The sequence below is a fragment of the Amblyraja radiata genome, unplaced genomic scaffold, assembly GCF_010909765.2.
Source record: "Amblyraja radiata isolate CabotCenter1 unplaced genomic scaffold, sAmbRad1.1.pri S109, whole genome shotgun sequence".
In the NCBI taxonomy this organism is placed as follows: Eukaryota; Metazoa; Chordata; class Chondrichthyes; order Rajiformes; family Rajidae; genus Amblyraja; species Amblyraja radiata.
The window spans coordinates 4,888,613-4,914,856 of record NW_022630099.1 but is presented as its reverse complement, the minus strand read 5'-3'; the positions used below and the strand labels follow the sequence as shown (position 1 = coordinate 4,914,856).

The 26,244-nt window shown below is 46.6% G+C and overlaps 1 protein-coding gene across 1 annotated transcript; it reads left to right on the top strand.

Moving 5' to 3' along the window:
- LOC116969132 (carcinoembryonic antigen-related cell adhesion molecule 5-like) lies at window positions 1–26,192 on the top strand. Its single transcript, XM_033016070.1, has 10 exons — window positions 1–220; window positions 5,577–5,852; window positions 9,480–9,740; window positions 14,752–15,027; window positions 17,388–17,645; window positions 19,707–19,815; window positions 22,693–22,748; window positions 23,708–23,772; window positions 25,405–25,443; window positions 25,927–26,192. Exons 1-10 carry the CDS (start codon window positions 1–3, stop codon window positions 25,972–25,974), a joined length of 1,608 nt encoding a protein of 535 aa, XP_032871961.1. The 3' UTR covers window positions 25,975–26,192.
- The last annotated feature ends 52 nt before the right edge of the window (window positions 26,193–26,244 follow it).

The window sequence follows — 26,244 nt, the reverse complement described above, 5'->3', positions numbered from 1 at the left end:
ATGCTCGCGGTGGGAGCCACCGTGACTTTCACATGCTCGGTGGTTGCGAATCACGACCTTGTCTTTCACTGGTACCACGACAACTCGCAGCTGCAGGGAGGCGGGCTACAGCTACTCATTGCCGGCCTGTTATTGAACCTCACCGGTAATTACACGTGCTCAGCGTCGAGCAGGACAACGAGCAAGGAAGGCCTGGCCTCGACTTCCATTGTTGTCATAGGTAGGTCGCGTCTGGTGAGAACCCCCACCCCCCTTCCTTTCCCGCGGTCAACGTGTGCTGTGTTAGCTTTAGGCCCAGAGTCGTGGTGGATTGACTCGTGTTTCGTTGCGTTTGCATCGGTTGTATTAATGAATGGATACATTATCGTCAGATGTGACAAGTCCCATGAAATACTTAGATTCCGAACCCAAGGTATGAGAATAGTTGCCACCTAAAGGACGCCGACATTGTTAGGACGTTACAAGGCATCCCGCGACTGGTCTACCATTGGCACGCCCCCCCCCCCACCTGGCCCCACCCCCACCCCGCCCCCTCTCCCACCCCCTCCCACCGCGCCCTCCCACCCCGCCCCCCTCCCCTCCTCCCCGTCACACCCCACCCCGTCCCCCTCCCACCCCGACCCACCCCGCCACCCCCTTCCCCTCATGTACACCCCATGGCCTTCATAACAAGAGGAGATGAGTTTAGGCGCAAAGTGGTACTTCTGCAGTTGCACAGAGCCCTGATGAGACCACACCTAGAGTATTGTGTGCAGTTTTGCTCTCCAAATTTGAGTAAAAGGACATTCGTGCTACTGAGGGAGCCCAGCGTAGGTTCACCAGGTTAATACCCGGGATGGCGGGACTGACATATGATGAGAGAATGGAGCAGCTGGGCTTGTACAGTCTGGAGTTTGGAAGGATGAGAGGATATCTTATCGAAACATGTAACTATTAATTGAATGGACAGGCTAGATGCAGGAAAAAATGTTCAAGTTCAAATTCAAGTTCAAGTGAGTTTATTGTCATGTGTCCCTGTATAGGACAATGAAATTCTTGCTTTGCTTCAGCACAACAAACATGGTAGGCATTGACTACAGAACAGATCAGTGTGTCCATATACCACAATATAAATACATACACACATGAATAAATAAACTGATGAAGTGCAAATAACAGATAATGGGTTATTAATGTTCTGACTTTTGTCCGAGTCAGGTTTAATAGCCTGATGGCTGTGGGGAAGTAGCTAATCCTGGACGTTGTTGATGTTGGGGGTCCTGATGTTAGGGGTGTCTAGAACGAGGGGTCACAGTTTAAGAATAAGAGCCCGGTCCATCTTTGACCCCGCCCCTCCCCCTTCCTCCTCCTCACACATGGCGCTCCCCCCCCCCCCCCACCCAGTCTGGTCCCCCTTGGTCTCTGGTACCGCAACCTCTAGGTCCGTTCAAAGACTCCGACAGCGGGCTCCGGACCGGGGCTCGAGCCTGAGATTTGTCCCTCTTGCCTTCAGATGTCGTGTAATTTACAGTAATGAAAAGTGATAATAAACGGATAATAATAAGATGAAAAACACTTTTGTTCCATTTGTTCCCGCTCCACTTACAGCCCAGCGGTATGAATATGTATTTCTGTAACTTCCAGTAATCCTGCTTCTCTCCTCTTTAGATCGGAAGTTCAAAAAACATTTCTGCCCCATTTGTGTTGTGTTCTGTTTTTGCCAAAACGGATTGGATTGAACAGGGGCAAGAGATCTTTGGGGCTGGTTCTGGGTTTAACATTGCGTTTGGTTTTATGTGTATTATGTGTTCCGAGGTACAGTGAAACATTTTGTTTGACACGCTGTCCAATCAGTTGAGATCACATCACAGGTTCACCTGCACCTCCTCCAACCTCGTCCAACATCCTAATCGCAAGGTTCAGTGCTGGGACCCCAGCTATTTACAATATATATTAATGATCTGGATGGGGGAATTGAATGCAACATCTTCAAGTTTGCGGATGACACGAAGCTGGGGGGGGAGTGTTAGCTGTGAGGAGGATGCTAGGAGGCTGCAAGGTGACTTGGATAGGTTGGGTGAGTGGGCAGATGCATGGCAGATGCAGTATAATGTGGATAAATGTGAGTTTATCCAATTTGGTGGCAAAAACAGGAAAATAGACTCTTATCTGAATGGTGGCCGATTAGGAAAAGGGGAGATGCAACGAGACCTGGGAGTCATGGTACACCGGTCATTGAAAGTAGGCATGCAGGTGCAGCGGGCAGTGAAGAAAGCCAATGGTATGTTGGCATTCATAGCAGGGGGATTTGGGTGTAGGAGCGGGGAGGTTCTGCTGCAGTTGTACAGGGTCTTGGTGAGACCACACCTGGAGTATTGTGTACCCTTTTGGTCTCCTAATCTGAGGAAAGACATTCTTGCCATAGAGATAGTACTGAGAAGGTTCACCTGACTGATTCCTGGGATGTCAGGACTTTCATATGAAGAAAGACTGGATAGACTCGGCTTGTACTCGCTAGAATTTAGAAGATTGAGGGGGTATCTTATAGAAACTTGCAAAGTTCTTAAGGGGTTGGACAGGCTAAATGCAGGAAGATTATTCCCAATGTTGGGGAAGTTGAGAACAAGGGGTCACAGTTTAAGGATAAGGGGGAAGTCTTTTAGGACCGATATGAGAAAATCATTTTTTACACAGAGAGTGGTGAATCTGTGGAATTATCTGCCACAGAAGGTAGTTGAGGCCACACAGTTCATTGGCTATATTTAAGAGGGAGTTAGATGTGGCCGTTGTGGCTAAAGGGATCAGGGGGCATGGAGAGAAGGCAGGTACAGGATACTGAGTTGGATGAGCAGCCATGATCATATTGAATGGCGGTGCAGGCTTGAAGGGCCGAATGGCCTACTCCTGCACATATTGTCTATGTTTCTATGTTTCTATCCGCTCTTCCAGGTGTCAACTTCTCTACATCGGTGAGACCAAGCGCAGGCTCGGCGGTCGCTTCGCCCAACATCTCCTCTCTTTTCGCACTAACCAACCTGATCTCCCGGTGGCTCAGCACTTCAACTCCCCCTCCCATTCCCAATCAGACCTTTCAGTCCTGGGCCTCCTCCATTGCCAGGCGCAAATTGGAGGAGCAACACCTCATATTTCGCTTGGGTAGTCTACACCCCAGCGGTATGAACATTGATTTCCCCAATTTCAGGTAGTCCCAGCCTTCTCTCTCCTTCCCCTCCCCTTTCCAGCTCCCCACTGTCTCCGCCTCTTCCTTTCTTTCTCCCCCCCCCCGACATCAGTCTCGACCCGAAACGTCGCCTATTCCTTCAGCATTTTTGTCTACCTTCCATTTTACCACATCTGCAGTTCTTTCTTAAACATCACACGCGCATATCATCACATCAATGGGTGGAGCAAAAGGGAAGATACAGAATGCATAATATAGTTCTCAGCATTGTAGCCAACTCAAGAGTTCTACAGAAATGGGAAGTTGACAGCCGGATGATGTTGAGTGATGGAGAACTTCTCTATTTGACATTGTATCTTGCAGAATTATGACGTGGGGTGATTAAGAACTTCTGTATATGGAAAATATAAGCTTGCTTCACCACCAACAGAGCTAAAGCCACAATTTTCTAAAAAATACTGAGGAAATTGTGAAATATCTGGGGTGAGTGTAGAAACGCTTCTCTGGAGAAAAATATAATTTTCCACCCGAGATGTTGCCGTTGTTGACTATATCCAAAACAAGGGGCCACGCACAGTTTAAGGATAAGGGGGAAATCTTTTAGGACCGAGATCAGAAAAATATATTTTTTTCACACACAGAGTGGTGAATCTGTGGAAATCTCTGCCGCAGAAGGTAGTTGAAGCCAGTTCATTGGCTATATTTATGAGGGACTTAGATGTGGCCCTTGTGGTTAAAGGGATCAGGCGGTATTGAGAGAAGGCAGGTACAGGACCCTGAGTTGGATGATCAGCCACGATCATATTGAATGGCGGTGCAAGCTGGAAGAGCCGAATGGCCTCTACTGCACCTATTTTCTATGTTTCTACGTTTTTTTTCTATGAAATTGCGAAAGAGTTGGTGTGAGTGTAGAAGGGCTTCTTTGGAGAAAAAATATATTTTTCTACCCGAGAGGCTGCCTTTATTTTCAACATTTACTCGTTTCTATGCACCACATAATTGGGGCAAACTTCCAGAAAAATGCAGGATCCGCTCCAACTCTCAGTTATATTAAATCGAGGCTGAAAACCTTTCTGTCATAGAAACATAGAAACATAGAATAAAGGTGCAGGAGTAGGCCATTCGGTCATTCGAGCCTATAATTCCCCGTTTTCTCTCTCCCTCCCTTTGTAAGAAGTGGTGTTACATTAGCTACCCTCCAATCTCCAGGAACTTCTCCAGAATCTAAAGCGTTTTGAAAAATTATCACTAATGCATCCACTATTTCTGGGGCTACTTCTTTAAGTACTCTGGGATGCAGCCTACCTGGTCCCGGGGATTTATCCATTCAATTTACCTAACACCACTTCCTGGCTAACCTGGATTTATCTCAGTTCCTCCATCTCATTTGACCCCCGGTCCCCTGCTATTTCCGGCAGATTATTTATGTCTTCCTTAGTGAAGACAGAACCAAAGTAGTTATTCAATTGGTCTGCAATGTCCTAGTTCCCCATGATCAATTCACCTGTTTCTGACTGCAAGGGACCTACATTTGTTTTAACTAATCTTTTTCTCTTCACATATCTATAAAAACGTTTGCAGTCAGTTTTTGTGTTCCCTGCCAGTTTTCTTTCATAATCTATTTTCCATTTCCTAATTAAGCCCTTTGTCCTCCTCTGCTGGACTCTGATTTTCTCCCAGTCCTCTGGTAGGCTGCTTTTTCTGGCTAATTTGTATGCATCATCTTTTGTTTGGATACTATCCCAGATTTCCCTTGTTATCCACGGATGCACTACCTTCCCTGATTTATTCTTTTGCCAAACTTGGATGAACAATTGTTGTAGTTCATCCATGCAGTCTTTAAACGCCTACCATTGCATATCCACCGTCAACCCTTTAAGAATCCTGACGTTTCCAGCCTCTAGCGTGCACAAACCCTTAATAATCTTATAGGTTTCAATAAGATCACCTCTTATCCTTCTAAACTCCTGAGTGCACAAGCACAGCCGCTCCATTCTCTCAGCATACGACAGTCCCGCCATCCGCTAGGGTGTAAACTACCCAAGGGAACTATGAGGTGCTGCTCCTCCAATTTGCGTTGGGGCTCACTCCAGACATGGGGGAGGCCCAGGACAGAAAGTTCGGATTGGGAATGGGAGGGGGAGTTGAAGTGCTGAGCCACCGGGAGATCAGGTTGGTTGATGCAAAGTGAGTTGGGCGAAGCGATCGCCGAGCCTACGCTTGGTCTCACCGATGTAGAGCAGCTGACACCTGAACCTTAACCTTGTTTCTTCTCTCCACACATGCTGATTGTTTTCCAAGTTTGCAGCACCTGCGGTCTCTGAAGCCAGATATGTGAAGTATTCGGGCAGGTATTAGTTAGTGGTCGCGGGGTGATCCATGCCGGTAATGAATCATCTCGCTGTATTTTTAACAGAACTTGTCTCTCAGCCTGTGATCACATCCAATGACACCCGCCCTGTAGAACACAATGACACGGCGACTTTAGACTGCGTGGCCATGGGCACGGATGTCTCATATGCCTGGTCCAGGAACGGCCTAACGCTTAGCCCGGGCGGCCGGCTGGTCTTGAGTAACGGCAACCGCACTCTCACCATCTCCGGCGTGCTCAGATCGGACACGGAGTTAACCTGCACTGGGTCCAACCCGGTCAACACAAACACCAGCGATCCATTCCTGCTGGACGTCAGCTGTAAGTGGTCACCACGGTGGCGGGTCCAATCTAGTGGATGGTCGCTTCTCCATCGTCCCAATCATGGAGGCGCGGGGACTGGATGCGAGGGACAATGGGGTTTGAGACAACAATCTCCGCCAATAATCTCACTGGTCCATGGGGGGAATGGAAGATGATTCTTCCCCAAAAAACACAGAGTGCTGGGGTGACTCAGCGGCTCATGGATAGGTACAAAGTGCTGGAGCAACTCAGCGGGTCAGGCAACATCTGTGGAGAACATGGATAGGTACAAAGTGCTGGAGTAACTCGGCGGATCAGGCAGCATCTCTGTGGAGAACGTGGACGGGTGACAATAAGACTTTTGACTTTAGAGATACCGCGTGTAAACAGGCCATTCGGACCACCGTGTCCGCGCCCACCAGCGATTAACCACTCGGGGGTCAATTTACTATTGTTACCGAAACCAATTAACCGGCAAACGTGCACGGATTTGGAGTGTGGGAGGAAACCGGAGCGTCCCGGAGAAAAACCCACGCCGGTCACGGGGAGAACGTACACACTCCATACACACATCACCCGAGATCCCGCGATCAGGATCGAAACCGGGTCTCAGAAACATAGACATAGAAAATAAGTGCAGGAATAGGCCATTCGGCCCTTCGAGCCTGCACCGCCATTCAATATGATCATGGCTGATCATCCAACTTAGTATCCTGTACCTGCCTTCTCTCCATACCCCCTGATCCCTTTAGCCACACGGGCCACATCTAACTCCCTCTTAAATATAGGCAATTAACTGTGGCTTCAACTACCTTCTGTGCTCTTTGGCGCTGTGAGGCAGTAACTCTACCACTGTGCCGCCCCGGGTCACCATTTCCAGTCTGAAGAAGGATCACATGTCCACGTTCTCCACGGAGATGCTGCCTGACCCGATGAGTTACTCCAGCACTTTGTACCTGTCCACGTTCTCCGCAGATGCTGCCTGACTCGCTGAGTTACTCCAGCACTTTGTACCTGTCCACGTTCTCCACAGAGATGCTGCCTGACCCATTTGTGAATGGACCAGCATCTGCAGTTCATTGATTCTACAAGAGCAATCTGCCGTTTCATTTCTCAAACCATTTTGCAATTGGTAGCGACTAAATTCAACCTCAGCCCATCGCCCCCGGATCACAGTCCCCCTGATTCTCCGGGTGTTATCTCTCGGTCTCTCGCTGCTCTTCAATAGGTCTGCAAACAATCTCAGTCTCAGCCCTTAGGGGCGTGCCGGCAACTGGACTCCAAGAAATCTGTCGCTAAAAAATAAGGCAACATCTGACACATTATCCAACTAATCTTCGGGCGCCAAACGCCATTGACGTCCCATGAATTTCTAGCGAGGTCTTTACAGGCAACACTGGCGTACAAGGAGTTCTACTGCAGTTGTACAGTGTCTTGGTGAGACAACTCCTGGAGTATTGGGTACAGTTTTGGTCTCCTGATCTGAGGAAATACATTCTTGCCATAGAGGGAGTACAGAGAAGGTTCACCGGACTGATTCCTGGGATGGCAAGACTTTCATATGAAGAAAGACTGGATAGACTCGGCTTGTACTCGCTAGAATTTAGAAGATTGAGGGGGGATCTTATAGAAACTTATAACATTCTTAAGGGGTTGGACAAGCTAGATACAGGAAGATTATTCCCGATGTAGGGGAAGTCCAGAACAAGGGGTCACATTTTAAGGATAAGAGGGAAGTCTTTTAGGACCGCGATGAGAAAATCATTTTTTACACAGAGTGTGGTGAATCTGTGGAATTCTCTGCCACAGAAGGTAGTTTAAGCCAGTTCACTAGCTATATTTAAGAGAGAGTTAGATGTGGCCCTTGTGGCTAAAGGGATCATGGGGTATGGAGAGAAGGCAGGTATGGGATACTGAGTTGGATGATCAGCCATGATCATATTGAATGGCGGTGCAGGCTCGAAGGGCCGAATGGCCTACTCCTGCACCTATTTTCTATGTTTCTATGTTTCTATTTAATAGGAATCTGAGGGGTAGCTTTTACACACAAATGGTGGTGGGAGTATGGCACGAGCTGCCGGAGGAGGTAGTTGAGGTCTCCACTAGTGGGAGAGACTTGAACCAGAGGGCTCAGTCACGTAATTCAACGACGTTCCTTTAGGAAGGAGATGAGGAGGAATTTCTTTAGATACAAAAAGGTGGAGTAACTCAGCGGGACAGGCATTATCTCTGGAGAGAGGGAATGGGTGACATTTCGGGTCAGAGTGTCAGAGGGTGGTGAATCTGTGGAATTAATTGCCACATACGGCTGTGGAGGCCAGATTTAATGGACAATTTGAAGGCAGAGATAGATAGATAGATAGATAGATAGATAGATAGATAGATAGATAGATAGATAGATAGATAGATAGATGGATAGATAGATAGATAGATAGATAGATAGATAGATAGATTGATTGATTGATTGATTGATTGATTGATTGAATGATTGCTTGATTGATTGATTGATTGATTGATTGATTGATAGATTGATAGATTGATATATAGATAGATAGATAGATAGATAGATAGATAGATAGATAGATAGATAGATAGATAGATAGATAGATAGATAGATAGATAGATAGATAGATAGATCGATAGATAGATAGATAGATAGAGATAGATGGATTGATAGATATATATATGTAGATAGATAGATAGATAGATTGATATAGATAGATAGATAGATAGATAGATAGATAGATAGATAGATAGATAGATAGATAGATAGATAGATAGATAGATAGATAGATAGATAGATAGATAGATAGATAGATAGATAGATAGATAGATAGATAGATAGATAGATAGATAGATAAGATAGATAGATAGATAGATAGATAGATATAGATAGATAGATAGATAGATAGATAGATAGATAGATAGATAGATAGATAGATAGATAGATAGATAGATAGATAGATAGATAGATAGATAGATAGATAGATAGATAGATAGATAGATAGATAGATAGATAGATAGATAGATAGATAGATAGATAGATAGATAGATAGATAGATAGATAGATAGATAGATAGATAGATAGATAGATAGATAGATAGATAGATAGATAGATCGATCGATCGATCGATAGATAGATAGATAGATAGATAGATAGATAGATAGATAGATAGATAGATAGATAGATAGATAGATAGATAGATAGATAGATAGATAGATAGATAGATAGATAGATAGATAGATAGATAGATAGATAGATAGATAGATAGATAGATTCTTGATTAGTTTAGGGGTTGGGGGCAAGGTGGGAGAGAGATCAGCCACGATTGAATGGCGGAGAAGACGTGATGGGCCGAATGGCCTAATTCTGCTCCTATCACTGATGAAGATGAAATTGGATAGACACAAAATCCTGGAGTAACACAGCGGGCAGGCAGCATCTCTGCATCATTTATCTGGAGAGCGATTGTTTCCATTCATATGCCCTGTAGACTAGTCTGCTGTGGCCTCGGTCTAGTGTCTGTCTGCATCCGTCTAGTAGTCGCCTGGTGGCGGGATGGAGATTTCCTTTCGCAGCCCATCCGCTCGCCCTCCCTCCTAATGGAAGGAAGTCTACAGACTCCACTCTGAATTGTCTTCTAGACGGACCGGAACGTGTTCAGATAACCGTCAGCCCCGAGCAGGCCGCTCACACCTCTGGCACGGACGCCTCTCTCACCTGTTCTGCTGTTTCCAATCCTGCCCCGGAATATCAATGGCTCTTCAATGGGCTGTTCCAACAAAGCGGGCAGCAACTAGTCATTGCGGCGCTTGGCGTCAATGACACGGGAAGCTACACCTGCCAGGTGTTTAATAATGTGACCAAAAGGTCAAGTTCCTCTTCCCGAAACATCACCGTCATAGGTAAGTATTGCGTCTATGGAAGTTGGGAGGTCATGTTGCAGTTGTACAAGGCGTTGGTGAGACCGCACTCAGAATATTGTTTTCGGTTCAAGTTCAAGTGAGTTTATTGTCATGTGTCCCTGTATAGGACAATGACATTCTTGCTTTGCTTCAGCACAACAGAACATAGTATGCATTTACTACAAAACAGATCAGTGTGTCCATATACCATAATATAAATATACACACACATGAATAAATAAACTGGTAAATTGCAAATAACAGATAATGGGTTATTAATAATCAGAGTTTTGTCCGAGCCAGGTTTAATAGCCTGATGGCTGTGGGGAAGCAGCTATTCCTGAACATGGTCGTTGCATTCTTCAGGCTCCTGTATCTTCTACCTGAAGGTAGCAGGGAGATGAGTGTGTGGCCTGGATGGTGTGTGGGTCCTTGATGATATTGCCAGCCTTCAGGGCACATTTTATAGGAAAAATATTTTGGACAATAGACAATAGGTGCAGGAGAAGGCCATTCGGCCCTTCGAGCCAGCACCTCCATTATATGTGATCATGGCTGATCATCCACAATCAGTACCCCGTTCCTGCCTTCTCCCCGTATCCCCTGACTCTGCCTCCTTTAAAAGCCCTATTTAGCTCTCTCTTGAAAGTATCCGGAGAACTGGCTCCACCGCCCTCTGAGGCAGAGAATTCCACAGACTCACAACTCTCTGGGTGAAAAAGTGTTTCCTCATCTCAGTCTAAATGGCTTACCCCTTCTTCTTAAACTGTGTGTGAGGCCCCCTGGTTCTGGACTCCCCCAACATCGGGAACATGTTTCCTGCCTCTAGCGTGTCCAAACCCTTAATAATCTTAAATGTTTCAATAAGCTACCCTCTCATCCTTCTAAACTCCAGAGTGCACAAGCCCAGCTGCTCCATTCTCTCAGTATATGATAGTCACGCCAACCCGGGAATTAACCTGGTGAACCTACGCTGGGCTCCATTAATAGCAAGAATGTCCTTCCTCAAGTTTGGAGACCAAAACTACACAAAGGTTTAATAGGATTCTGAGGGGTAACCTTTCCACAGAGAGGGTGGTGGGTTCATGGAACGGCCTGCCAGACGACGATCTTATAGAAACTTACAAAATTCTTAAGGGGTTGGACAGGCTCGATGCAGGAAGATTGTTCCCGATGTTGGGGAAGTCCAGAACAAGGGGCCACACACACAGTTTAAGGATAAGAGGGAAGTCTTTTAGGACCGAGATGAGAAAAAAAATTACACACACAGAGTGGTGAATCTGTGGAATTCTCTGCCACAGAAGGTAGTTGAGGCCAGTTCATTGGCTATATTTAAGAGGGAGTTACAGTAGATGTGGCCCTTATGGATAAAGGGATCAGGGGGTGTAGAGAGAAGGCAGGTACAGGATACTGAGTTGGATGATCAGCCATGATCATATTGAATGGCGGTGCAGGCTCGAAGGGCCGAATGGCCTACTTCTGCACCTATTTTCTATGTTTCTATGTTGAGGCTGGGACTATCCCAATGTTTAAGGAACATTTGGACAGGTAAATGGATAGGACAGGTTTGGAGGGATATGGGCCAAACGCGGGCAGTTGGGTCTAGTGTAGACGGGGCATGTTGGCCGGTGTGGGCAAGCTGGCAGGAACAGCCCAGTTCCACGCTGTATCGCTCTGTGAGTCCACGACACTGTGAATCAACAACAACTGCACTTTGCTTCATTGTACGATGATAAAGTTTATCATGATGGCTATGGAATGTAGCGCGTTAGCAATTCATTTCAAAGTTTCTTCTTCAGCAATTTATTTGCCAAGTGACTCCTGGAGCCATAGAATCTGAGACGGTTACACCTCGGGATACAAGGAACAAGAGCAAGGACATTCTTGCTATTGAGGGAGTGCAACGTAGATTCACCAGGGAAATCCCCGGGATGGGTGGAATGACAAATGATGAAAAAATGGGTGGACTGGGCTTGTATTCACTGGAATTTAGAAGGATGAGAAGGCATCTTACAGAAACATATACAATTCTTAAATGATTCGACAGGCTAGATGCAGGACAAACATGTTCCTGGTGTTGTGGGAGTCCAGAACCAGGGGCCACACAGTTTAAGAATAAGGGGTCGGCCATTTGGGACTGAGATGAGGAAAACCTTTTTTCACCCAGAGAGTTGTGAATCTGTGGAATTCTCTGCCGCAAAAGGCAGTGGAGGCCAATTCACTGGATGTTTTCAAGAGCGAAAGATTTAGCTCTTAAGGCTAACAGAATCAAGCGATATGGGGAGAATGCAGGAACGGGGTTACTGATTTTCGATGATCAGGCATGATCATATTGAATGGCCATGCGGGCTCGAAAGGCAGAATTGCCTACTCCGGCACCCATTTTCTATGTTCCTATGAAACAGACCCTTAGACTTGCCAACAGCGGTCAACATGCCCCAATTGCACATGTCCCACCTGCTCGAGTTTGGTCCATATCCCTCCAAACCTGTCCTATCCATGTACCTGTCTAAATGTTTCATGAGCTGTTCGTGGCGTTATTTAATACATCACTTCTTCCTGCTCCAGGGAAAATCACAAAGTCCAACTCATTAATTTACCTTCCGGGTTTATCTTGGAGCTTGCGGGGTGGAAATTCCCTCGTTGTTATCTGTTTGGCAATTGAGTTGAATGACATGTCACACACAGGTGTTCTCAGCTCTGATATATCACTCTCGATAATTAGATCAGGCAATTATCTTGGGATCTTATGTTAACTGCTGGAGTAACTCAGCGGGTCAGGCAGCATCTCTGTGGAGAACGTGGACAGGTTCAAAGTGCTGGAGTAACTCAGCGGGTCAGGTCAGGCAGCATCCCTGTGGAGAACGTGGAAAGGTACAATGTGCTGGAGTAACTCAGAAGGTCAGGCAGCATTTGTGGATAACATGGATAGGTGTTTCGCTTTGAGATTCGTCATCAATGAGCCTTCTGAAGAACGACCTTGACCCTCAATGTCACCTATCCACGTTCTCCAGAGATGCTGCCTGACCCGCTTAGTTAGTGGTGAGACTGGTCCTTTTTACACAGAGTGTGGTGAATCTGTGGAATTCTCTGCCACAGGAGGTAGTTGAGGCCACAGTTCATTAGCTATATTTAAGAGGGAGTTAGATGTGGCTAAAGGGATCAGGGGGCATCGAGAGAAGGCAGGTGCAGGATACTGAGTTGGATGATCAGCCATAATCATATTGAATGGCGGTGCAGGTTCGAAGGGCCAAATGGCCTACACCTGCGCCTATAGTCTATGTTTCTATGTTGATTATGCTGCTGGCCTTGCCGAGGCAGCGTGAGGTATAGATGGAGTGGATGGAAGGGAAGTTGCTCCTGGCCTTGTCGAGGATGTGTGCGGTGTAGATGGAGTCGATGGAAGGGAAGTTGGTTTGATGTGATGGTCTGGGCTGCTTTCATAATTCAATAAAAAATAGTTATTGGGAAAAATGTGTTCCTGAATCCAGAGGTCAATATTTTCGGGATCCTGTACATTCTTCCCTGTGGCGGGAGTGTAATTAGAGAATGGCCAGGGTGACGTTGGCCTCTGATGATGCTGGCTGTCCGTTTGAGGCAACGCCTCTTGTAGATAGTCAGCATCTGCGATGGATCTTCAATGGAGGCGAGGTCAGGATCTGTGATGATCCTTCAATGGAGGGGAGGTCAGTATTTGTGATGGGCCTTTGATGGTAGGGAGGTCAGTATCTGTGTTGGCTCTTTGATGGTGGGGTGGTCCGTATTTTTGATGGACCTTTGATGGTGGGGAGGTCAACACTGTGATGGACCTTAGGTATTGGGTAGGTCAGCGTCTATGATGGACCTTCGATGGCGGGAAGGTCAGTACTGTGAAGGACCTTTGATGGTGGGTGGTCAGGATCTGGGATGGACCATCAATGGTGGTATGGTCAGTACTGTGTTTAATCTTTGATGGTGGGGAGGTCAATACTGGGGTGACCTTTGGTATTGGGGAGGTCAGCGACTCTGATGGACCTTTGATGGTGGGGAGGTCAGTATCTGGGATGGACCATCAATGATGGGTATGTCAGTACTGTGTTTAATCTTTAATGGTGGGGAGGTCAATACTGGGGTGACCTTTGGTATTGGGGTGATCAGCATGTGCGATGGCTCTTTGATGGTGGGGAGGTGAACACTGTGATGGACCTTCAATGGTGGAGATGTCAGCATCTGTGATGGCTCTTGGATGGTGGGGTGGTCATTACATGTGATGGACCATCAGTGGCGGGGAGGTCAGCGTCTATGATGGACCTCTGATGGTGGGGAAGTCAACACTGTGATGGACCTTTGGTGTTGGGGAGGTCAGCGTCTATGATGGACCTCTGATGGTGGGGAGGTCAGTGTCTGTGTTGGCTCTTTGATGGGAGGTGCGCAGTGTCTGTGTTGGCTCTTTGATGGTGGGGAGGTCAGTATTTGTGTTGGCTCTTTGATGGTGGGGAGGTCAGGATCTGATTGGCCCTTCAATGGAGTGGAGGTCGGTACATGTTATGGATCTTTGATTGTGGGGAGGTTAGTTTCTGTGATGGATCTTTGATGGTGGGGAAGTCAACACTGTGATGGACCTTCCTTGGTGGGAAGGTCAGTATCTGTGATGGCTCTTTGATGGTGGGGAGGTCAGTATCTGTGTTGGCTCTTTGATGATGGGGAGGTCAGTATTTGTGATGGCTCTTTGATGGTGGGGATGTCAATACTGTGATGGACCATCAATGATGGGGAGGTTAGTACTGTGTTTAATCTTCGATGGTGGGGAGGTCAGCGTCTATGATGGACCTCTGATGGTGGGTGGTCATTATCTGTGATGGACCGGGCAGTGTCCACCATTGCCTGGTTGGCGTTGGGATGAACCTGGACGCCAGTTTCCTCTAACATGTTCACATTCCGCACTGTCTCAATGTTTCATTAATCCACCACATTCTGCGTTGTGTTCCTTACTCACCTGTGCATTAACCACCACCTCCTGTGTATTTAACAGAGCCTGTTTCTACACCCAAAATCACCTCCAATGCCAGCAGCTTCATAGAGCACAATGACACCGTGGTCTTGACCTGCGTCGCGACAGGCACTGACGTCTCTTACACGTGGAGTGAAGACAATAGCGTGATATCTAACGGCGGCAGGTTGGAACTGAGCGCCTCTAACAACACACTCACCATTACCGGAGTATTGCGGTCGGACGGGCCGTTCACCTGCCGGGCTTCCAATGCGGTTAGCGCGAAGACAAGCGATTCGTTCCCTCTCAATGTCTATTGTAAGTGTCCGGGCCATCATTCCTCACTTGTTGTTAGTCTTGCTGAGCGAGATGACTCAGGGGAGAGAGGACAGTGGGGGGGGAGGGGGTTCATTACATGGATAAAATCATTTAATATAGAGATATGTGAGGTGTTTCACTTTGGGACGTCTAACAAGGGCAGTACCTACACAGTGAATGGTAGGCCTCTGGGGAGTGTTGTCGAGCAGAGGGATCTAGCAGTACAAGTGCATGGTTCCTCAAAGGTCGAGTCGCAGGTCGATGTTGGGGAAGTCCAGAACAAGGGGTCACACAGTTTGAGGATAAGGGGGAAATCTTTTAGGACCGAGATGAGAAAAACATTTTTCACACAGATGGTCCATCGCAGGTGAATCTCTGGAACTCTCTGCCACAGAAGGTAGTTGAGGCCACAGTTCATTGGCTATATTGGTTAGATGTGGCCCTTGTGGCTAAAGGGATCAGGGGGTTTGGAGAGAAGGCAGGTACAGGGTACTGTTGGATGATCAGCCATGATCACATTGAATGTCAGTGCAGGCTCGAAGGGCCGAATGGCCTCTACTCCTGCACCTATTATCTATGTGTCTATGAATTTCTTTAGCCAGAAGGTGGTGAATCTGTGGAATTCATTGCCGCAGACGGCGGTGGAGGCCAATTCAGTAGAGGCATTTAGGCCGAGATAGATAGATTTTTGATTAGTACGGGTGTCAGTGGTTATGGGGAGAAGGCAGGAGAATGTGGTTAGGAGGGAGAGATAGATCAGCCGTGATTGAATGGTGGAGTGGCCTTCATTGGCCGAAAGGCACAATTCTGCTCCGATCGCTTATGAGCTGATTATTAGGCCACTGGTATTCATACAAAGAACAACCATTGCAATGCCTCTTCAGCAGGACTTGTAGCAACCTCCACCTGACCCGTTGTGAGTCTACTCCTGCCATGCCACATCTTGTTTTTACCACGAATTAACTCTCTGCGTCTTTCTGCAAAATCCAACCAATTGCAAATTTTCCGATTCAAAAATCTAACATTATTTCTACTCAATCAATTGTCATCCATCTTTGCTGACATAAGTCGGGATGCTTTCGGGTGTGAACAGAGCCATGCACTTATTTGAGGTAACACAGAAACAATGAAAGTAGGTGCAGGAGTAGACCATTCGGCCCATCGAGCCAGCACCGCCATTCAATATGATCATCCAAAATCAGTAACTCCGTTCCTGCCTTCTCCCCATATCCCATGATTCCGTTAGCCTTAAGAGCTAAATCTAACTCTCTCTTGAAGACATCCACTGAATAGACCCCCACTGCCTTCTGTGGCAGAGAATTCCACAGATTCACCAGTACACTGGGTGAAAATGTTTGGCTTCATCTCAGTCATAAATGGATTCCTCCTTATTCTTAAACTGTGACCCTGGTTCTGGGCTCCCCCAATATGGGGAACATTTTATCCTGCATCCGCCCTGTCCAACCCCTTAACAATTTTATATGTTTCTGGAAGAAACCCTCTCATCCTAATTTCCAGTGAATACAAGCCCAGTCGATCCATTCTTTCATCACATTTTTTCGAAGCGTAACATTTTTGGACAGGCTAGATGCAGGAAAAATGTGCCCCATGTTGGGGGAGTCCAGAACCAAGGTTCACAGTTCAAGAATAAGGGGGAGGCCATTTAGGACTGAGATGAGGAAAAACGTTTTCACCCAGAGAGTTGTGAATCTGTGGAATTCCCTGCCACAGAAGGCACAGGAGACCAATTCACTGGATGCTTTCAAGAGAGAGTTAGATTAAGCACTGAGGAGTCAACGGATATGGGGAGAAAACAGGAACGGGGTACTGATTGTGGATGATCAGCCATGATCATATTGAATGGCGGTGCAGGCTCGAAGGGCCTAACGGCCTCCTCCTGCCCCTATTTGCTATGTGATAGGTGCAAATGTGGCCATTTGACCCATCGAGCCAGCACCGCCATTCAATCACGGCTGACCTATCTCTCCCTCCCAACCCCATTCTCCTGGCTTCTCCCCATAACCCCTGACACCCGCACTAATCAACAATCTATCTCTGCCTTAAATATATCCACTGACGTGTGGCCTCCACAGCCTTCTGTGGCATCGAAACCCACAGAAACACCGCCCTCTGGCTGAAGAAATTCCTCCTCATCTCCTTCCTAAAGGAACGCCGTCTAATTCTGAGGCTGTGCCCTCTGGTCCTATACTCTCCCACTAGTGGAGACATCCTCTCCAATCATGTATTGTCTTTCCGCCGCCTGGTCAGCGCGCAACAAAATCTTTTCACTGTACACGGTACACGTGACAATAAACTAAACTGAACTGAATGAAACTAATCTTGTACATTTCTGTCTGCAGATGGGCCGGACAATATGAAAATTACCCCCCAGAGTCCAGTAACAAGAACGAATGGAGAAGATCTAACGTTGACCTGTTCGACCCAGTCCATGCCCAGCCCTGTGTATGAGTGGCTCAATGGGACAGAGAGACTGAGTACAGGTCCAGTATTCACCATCTCCTCAGTAAGCATGGACGACGAAGGGAATTACACATGTCATGTCAATAATAACAAGACTGGCAGAAACATCAGCCTCACTGCAAAGGTCATCGTGCAAAGTGAGTGAAGCTCTCTCTCTGTACCTCTCTCTATCTCTATATATCTCACTCTCTCTGTCTGTCTCTCTCTCTATCTTTCTGTGAGCCCCTCTCTGCCCCACTATCTCTCTGACCCCGTCCTCCTCTCGAGAATGGAACAAAATAGAAGAGAGAAAAAAAAAAAAAAAAAAAAAAGAGAGAGGAGAGGAGAGGAGATGAGAGTAGAAGAGAGAGAGAGAGATAGAGAGAGAGAGAGAAGAGAGAGAGAGAGAGTGAGAGAGAGAGGAGAGAGAGAGAGAGAGGAGAGATGAGAGAGCAGAGAGAGAGAGAGTAGTAGGATAGCGCTATATATAGACGCTCTCGCTATCTTAAGATCTATCGTATCTAGCTCTCTAGCATCTCTCTCTCTCTCTCTCTCTCTCTCTCTCTCTCTCTCTCTCTCTCTCTCTTCCCCCCCCTATTACGAAACGAAAAGGTTCAAATATTGTATTGTACTTATGGACATAAACACTAACCTACGTTGAGCATTTGTCGGCACTGGGCCTGTACTCGCTGGAGATTAGAAGAAGAAGGGGGGAGGGGGACCTCATTGAAACTTACAGAATAGTGAAAGGCCTGGATAGAGTGGATGTGGAGAGGGTGTTTCCACTAGTGGGAGAGTCTAGGACCAGAGGGCACAGCCTCAGAATTAAAGGACGTTATTTTAAGAAGGAGAAAGGGGAGTTTCTTTCAAGTCAGTGGATATTTATATTTAAGGCAGAGATAGATAGATTGTTGATTAGTGCGGGTGTCAGGGGTTATGGGGAGAAGGCAGGAGAACGGGGTTTGGAGGGAGAGATAGATCAGCCGTGATTGAATGGCGGGATGGGCCGAATGGCCTAATTTTGCTCCTATCACTTATGAACATAAATGTAAGCTAAAGTTTAATTCTGGTCACCGTGTTACAGGAAAGATATTGTCAATCTTGAAATGGTTCAGAGATGATTCACGAGGATGTTGCCGGGACTCGAGGGGCCTCAGCTACAGGGAGAGGTTGGGGCAAAGGGCTGGGACTCTATTCCTTGGAGCGCAGGAGGACGAGGGGCGATCTTATAGAGGTGTACAAAATCGCCAGGGGTATAGATCGGGTAGACAGACGCACAGAGTCTCTTGCCCAGAGTAGGGGAATCGAGGACCAGAAGACACGGGTTCAAGGTGAAGGGGAAAAGATTTAATGGGAACCTGAGGGGCAACTTTTCCACACAGAGCGTGGTGGGTGTATGGAACGAGCTGCCGGTGGAGGTATTTGAACCTGGGACTATCCCAACGTTTAAGAAACAGTTGGTCAGGTACATGGATAGGGCAGGTATCGAGGGGTATGGACCAAACTCGGGCAGGTGGGTCTAGTGTAGATGGGGCATGTTGGTCGAGGTGGGACTAGTGTAGATGGGGCATGTTGGTCGGGGTGAGACTATGTGTAGATAGGGCATGTTGGTCGGGGTGGGACCAGTGTAGATGGGGCATGTTGTTCGGGGTGGGACTAGTGTAGATGGGGCATGTTGGTCGGGGTGGGACTAGTGTAGATGGGGCATGTTGATCGGGGTGGGACGAGTGTAGATGGGGCATGTTGGTCGGGGTGGGACTAGTGTAGATGGGGCATGTTGGTCGGGGTGGGACTAGTGTAGATGGGGCATGTTGGTCGGGGTGGGACTAGTGTAGATGGGGCATGTTGGCCAGTGTGGGCAAGTTGGGCCGAGGACCTATTTCCACACTGTTTCACTCTATGACTCTGTCCATACAATAAATGTCCACACTGGTGTCCTCGATGGCTTTGCGTACAATGCATGTATACGTCTCCTGCATCGGTCCTGACTACTGGGTTGAAGACCAGTGTGTCGTTTGTACTTGAACTTATTTCTCGAGTTAGGGAATCACAGACTGCGCATCTTCTATTTCAGACAATGGTCTGGGAGCTCGTCCGATCACTTGGATTTTGGTTGCAGTAGTGGTTGTTGGTGTAGTCGTGATCGGAGGTGGAGCAGCCTATTTCGGTCAAACCTGTTTGAATGACAATAAAAGGCATTCTATTCTATTCTATTCTAGACGGTGGTCTGGGAGCTGGAAAGTTCGCTGGGATTGCGGTTGGAGTGATTTTTGGTGTAATCGTGTCCAGTGTTTTAATCTGCTATTTCATGAGGAAATATATGAACAGGTAACTAAATACCTTTATTCAAACTCCACCTGCCTTTGACCTGCGTCTGCCAAGCATCACGGCCACGACAATACAATAAATAATTACCTGAATGGCGTCAAGTTGGGAAAAGGGGAAGTACAACGGGATCAGGGGGTCCTTGTTCATCAGTCTATGAAAGTAAGCATAGTGAAGAAAACTAATGGCATGTTGGCTTTCATAACAAGACGAGGTGACTATCGGAGCAGTTCCGGGCCCTAGTTAGACCACACCAGGAGTATTGTGTGCAGTTTTGGTCTCCAAATTTGAGGAAGGACATTCTTGCTATTGAGGGCGTGCAATGTAGGTTCACTAGGTTAATTCCCGGGATGGCGGGACAGTCATATGCTGAGAGAATGGAGCGGCTGGGCTTGTACACTCTGGAGTTTAGAAGGATGAGAGGCTATCTTCGAAACATAGAAACATAGAAAAATAGAAAATAGGTGCAGGAGGAGGCCATTCTGCCCTTCGAGCCAGCACCGCCATTCATTGTGATCATGGCTGATCGTCCCCAATCACCTGCCTTCTCCCCATATCCATTGACTCCACTATCCCCTAGAGCTATATCGAACACTTTCTGAAATCCATTCAGTGACTTGGCCTCCACTGCCCTCTGTGGCAGGGAATTCCATAAATTCACAACTCTCTAGGCGAAAACGTTTTTCCTCTCCTCAGTATTAAATGACCTCCCCTTTATTCTAAGACAGTGTCCCCCTGGTTCTGGACTCGCCCAACATTGGGAACATTTTTCCAGCATCTAGCTTGTCCAGTCCTTTTATAATTTTATATGTTTCTATAAGATTGCCCTTCATCCTTCTTAACTCCGGTGAATACAAGTCTAGTCTTTTCAATCTTTCCTCATATGACAGTCCCGCCATCCCAGGGATCAATCTCGAGAACCTACGCTGCACTGCCACAAGGATGTCCTTCCTCAAATTAGGAGACCAAAACTGTACACAATACTCCAGATGTGGTCTCACCAGAGCCCTATTCAACTGCAGAAGATGTTTCTTGTTGAAACATATGAGATTATTCAGGGATTGGACACGCTAGAGGCAGGAAAATTGTTCCCGATGTTGGGGGAGTCCAGAACCAGGGGTCACAGATTAAGAATAAGCGGTAAGCCATTTAGAACGGAGATGAGGAAAAACGTTTTTCACCCAGAGAGTTGCGAATCTGCGGAATTTTCTGCCTACTTGGATGATATCCTAATCATAGGATAAACGCTGAAATTAGGTAAATTAGCTGTTTCAGCCACAAAACTCACATTTGAGAAGTTGGGGTTTCTCATCCATCCAGTTAAATCCAAGTTGATACCAACCAGTGTTATTGATTATTTGGGATTTATCATTAACTCTAGTAATATGTCTGTGACTCTGCCCTGGGGCAAGAGATTAAAGTTAATAGAAGCCTGTAACAACCTCGACAAGTAGCCAGCGTAATTGGCAAATTAGTGGCAGTTTTTCCAGCTGCACAATTTGGGCCTTTGCATTATCAACATTTACAACGTGCAAAGGAGCAAGCACTCAAATACCATTTCGGTCATTTTAACAGACCTATGCGGTTACCAGCTGAAGTTATATCAGAGTTACAATGGTGGACCACCAATATTCGGCATTTCTCCAGTAACGTTTTGGTCAGCAAACCTTCAGTTATATTACAAACTGATGCTAGTGCTCAAGGATGGGGAGCTACTAATATTATCTCTAGTTGCGGTGGCAGATGGGATGTGCATGAGTCATCAATTCTTCAGTTACATGGTATTAACTACCTAGAGATGCTGGGAGCATTCTATGGGTTAAAAGCTTATTGTGGGAGCATGCATCACTGCATGTTCAACTACAGATTGACAACACTACAGCGGTGGCATATATTAATCACATGGGTGGAATATGTGATCATTAAGCAAACCTCATTTGGCACTGGTGTATCGAAAGAAGCATTTGAATTTCAGCTACCTATTTTCCAGGTAGGTTTAATATGGTGGCGGTCACCAGGTCACGAAAATGTAATGACAACACAGAATGGACGTTGGATCATAAAGTATTTAATGACATTGCTGCTCGATATGGAACGCCGGATATCGATTTGTTTGCATCTAGGCTCAATCACCAGTTACCAAAGTATGTTGCATGGGAACCAGACCCAGGGGCTGTGGCGGTAGATGCATTCTCGCTACACTGGGGAGGAATGTTCTTTGATGCATTCCCTTCATTTTGCCTCATCAGTCGGTGCTTGCAAAAAATCCAGCAAGACTCCGCTTCAGGCATATTGGTAGTGCTATTGAACACATGACAACAAACTAAACTGAACTGAACACTCCCAATAGACAAGGCACAAACAGCTGGAGTAACTCAGCGGGCCCGGCAGCATCTCTGGAGAATACGGATAGGTCATCTGAGATGTGTGTGTGTATATGGGGGTGGGGGGCAAGACTTAGACTTATAAAGTCATCGTGTGAGACAGCGCGGATACAGGCCCATCGGCCCAACTTCCCCATACCGGCCAACATGTCCCAGCTACACTAGTAGAAAGATCGAACATAGGTCAGGATGAGGCGATTCGGCCCTTCGAGCCAGCACCGCCAATTATTGTGATCATGGCTGATCGTCCCCTATCAATAACCCGTGCCTGCCTTCTTCCCATAACCCTTGATTTCACTAGCCCCTAGAGCTCCATCTAACTATCTAACTATCCCACCTGTTCGCGTTCCCTCCAAACCGCTCCTACACATATACCTGTCCAAGACTTGTTTGGGTAGTCCCTGACTCGGCGGGCCGAAGGGCCTGTTTCCGCGCTGTATCTCTTCAACTGAACTAACCTAGAAGTTGACGTTGTTTCCTGTATATATTTATTTAGGCCGAAAGCCGAACCTGGGACGAAATACGACGCGAACAGGAGTCCAAGGGGACAGAGTGAGTGAATTCTGAGTGAGGCCCAGAATTAAAGGATGTTCCTTTTGGAAGGAGATGAGGAGGAATTTCTTTAGCCAGAGGGTGGTGAATCTGTGGGATTCGTAGCCACATACGGATGTGGAGGCCACAAGTCAGTGGACATTTTTAAGGCAGAGATAGATAGATTGTTGATTAGTGCGGGTGTCGGGGGTTATGGGGAGAAGGCAGGAGAATGGGGTTAGGAGGGAGAGATAGATCAGCCGTGATTGAAGGGCCGAGTGGCCTCATTCTGCTTCTATCACTCATGAAATTATGACCTTTAGATTCTCAACTGCCCTGTCACTGAGTGGATGGAAAGTGCCTGTATTTTTTGGATTTGATTTGATGATCACACCGGCGCCCAGTGTAGATATTTGCGTTTAAGAAGGTGGATATTAATGCAGATAATTGTTCTGTTCGTTGATGTTTAGTTGAAGTTTAACACAAGGAACTGTGTAGAATTGTGCAATATGTGCTGGAGTAACTCAGCGGGTCAGGCATGCAGCATCTCTGTGGAGAACGTGGACAGGTACAAAGTGCTGGAGTAACTCAACGGGTCAGGCAGGCAGCATCTCTGTGGAGAACATAGACAGATACAAAGTGCTGGAGTAACTCAGCGGGTCAGGCAGTATCTCTGTAGATGCGTTTCGGTCGGGACCTATGCTCGGAACACTTCAAGTTCACCTGTTCAACTCAAGATAGTGTGAGCTGGGAATGGAAATATCAGCTGATGAAAAGTGAAGTCCGCGTTATTTAGACGTTCATCTGATCTTAGTTGCTAGTCCTGTTTTCACAGGATAATGGGTCCATTACCAGGGAGGGAATTGGAGAAACGTGGGAGCTAGTACAGTAGAGACGGGCCGAATATTCTTCCTTTGCGCTGGACAAATGATTCTGGTGCCCTTGACTTCGTATCTGAACGCGTTGTTTTATTTCTGCAGCTGCCTCGGCCACAGATTCCGAGGACGGACTGGCAACCTATGAAAATCTCCCGGGTAAAGATCAGGTTGGTACCGGGTTTTCTTTCATGAGATGAGTTTTCTTATTTTGTGAAAGGTGACAGTGGAGTTGTGGAACCGTGCTTGGAATTGTCAACAGTAATGCACTCGGGACACCAGTCTTCCTTGTCGGATTCCTTTGTGGGACACCTTCAACTTCCTCACGAACTGGTGGCGAATCTATGAAATCCATTGCCTCAGAAGGACAGACAGGACAATGGAATTCTTGCTTGCTGCAGCACAACAGAATATGTAAACATAGTACATAACAGATGAAAAGAAAATCAGTGCTTATATATACACACTCACTAGGGCTCTGTACAACTGCATAAGGACCTCTTTGCTCCTATACTTCTTAAATCCTTACATTGGCTCCCTGTATGTCAGAGAATTGATTTCAAAATCCTGCTGCTCACCTATAAATCACTACATGGTTTAGGACCAAAGTATATCACTGACATGCTTCCACTATATAAGCCTTCTAGACCGCTAAGATCTTCTGAAACCAATCTGTTAGTGATTCCCAGAGTAAATACAAAACATGGGAAAACAGGATTTAGTTACTATGCAATAAATAGCTGGAATAAACTTCCTGAAAATTAAAGACTTGCCTCAACTTTGACCACTTTTAAAACAAGACTGAAAACTTTTATGTTTACTTTAGCTTTCAGCTAAATCTTAACTACATTGCACTTTTAACTTTTGCACTTTTATAATGCATTTTTAATTTTGCTTTTCTTTTCTTTTAATTCTTCTATTTTATTTAATTTTATTATTTCATTTTATTGTATGATGTTTTTATGTGAATCACTTTGAGTCTGCCTCGTGTATGAAATGTGCTATATAAATAAAGTTGCCTTGCCTTGCCTTGCCTATACTCAACTCCTCTGGTTATGAAGGCCAACAAGCCATTCGCTTTCTTCACTGCCTGCTGTACCTGCATGCGTACTTTCATTGACTGATAAAAACACATTCTTGAAATGCACGGAATTACTCTGAACTGAGCGCCCTAGTTAGAGAATTTCTACCGTGGAAACTTGCCCTTCGGCCCATCTTGCCCACAACGGCCAACATGCCCCATCTACACTCGTCCCACCTGCCCTCGTTTGTCCCATATCTCTCCAAACCTGTCCGATCTATTTACCTGTACAGCTGTCAATTAAACGTTGGGATAGTCCCAGCCTCAACTACCTCCTCCAGCAGCTTGTTCCATACACCCACCACCCTCTGTGGATTAGGTGGGGGAATCTTGGGTAGCATCGACCAGTGGGGCTGAATGGCCTGTCTCCGTGCGGCATGGCTCTGTGAATATCAAAGACAATTCAGACGGTGGATGGATACAAAAAGCCGGAGTAACTCAGCGGGACAGGCAGCATCTCTGGAGATAAGGAATGGGTGACGTTTCGAGTCGAGTCCCTTCTTCAGACTGGGGAGGGGGCGGGACAGAGATAGTCCCAGCCTCAACAACCTCCCCCGTCTAAAGGAGGGTCTCTACCCGAAATGTCACCATGTCCTACTCTCCAGAGATGCTGCCTGTCCGGCTGTGGTAGTCCAGCTTTTTGTGTGCAACTTCGGTTTAAACCAACATCTGGAGTTCATTCCTGCATGTAATTCAGACGGTATTATGTTTAATCTTGCAGGGAACCACTCACGCGCCAGAGGGAGACGCCACATATATGGTAAGTTAATTTTCTTGTTGATTCCTTTTGAAGTAAATGTTCCAGGTCTAAGGCGGCTCGGTGGCGCAGCAGGTAGTGTTGCTGCCTCGCTCACAGCGCCAGAGACCCAGGTTCCATCCGAACTGTGTATCAATGAACTGCAGATGCTGGTTTAAACCAAAGATGGACGTAAAATGCTGAAGATAGGCCTCGCCCCGAAATGTCCCCCATGCCTTCTCACCAGAGATGCTGCCTGCCTGACTCGCTGAGTTACTCCATCACTTTGTACCTGTCCACGTTCTCCACAGAGATGCTGCCTGACCCGTTGAGTTACTCCAGCACTTTGTGCCTGTCCACGTTCTCCACAGAGATGCTGCATGCCTGACCCGCTGAGTTACTCCAGCACTTTGTACCTGTACGGCTGATTGGGTGGAAGGTGTTTGCCTTGCACCATAGTCTAGCCCTCTCCACATTTGTCTGTAACGATGTGTCCATTTCCAACAGGGTCTGAAGCTGGATGATCGATCGGTTTACAGTGAACTACGGAGGTAGCCGGGCCGACCCATTGATCAGCTCGTTGTATCAACAAGGTTCACAAGGTCACCATTTCACAAGTTATTGGAGTAGAATTAGGCCATTCGGCCCATCGAGTCTACTCCGCCATTCAATCATGGCTGACCTCTGCCTCCCAATCCCATTTTCCTGCCTTCTCCCCATGTATTGTGTTTTAAAAAATATATATAAATTATGATGTTTTTATAAATGATATACCAAGATTTTATATGTATTTTATGATATTTAATATGCAATGCACTTTTAATG

Coding starts and splice junctions, on each gene's coding strand:
- LOC116969132 (XM_033016070.1), top strand. CDS start 1: ATGCTCGCGGTGGGAGCCACCGTGACTTTCACATGCTCGGTGGTTGCG. Junction 221..5,576: donor GACTTCCATTGTTGTCATAG/GTAGGTCGCGTC, acceptor TATTTTTAACAG/AACTTGTCTCTCAGCCTGTG. Junction 15,028..17,387: donor GTTCCCTCTCAATGTCTATT/GTAAGTGTCCGG, acceptor TTCTGTCTGCAG/ATGGGCCGGACAATATGAAA.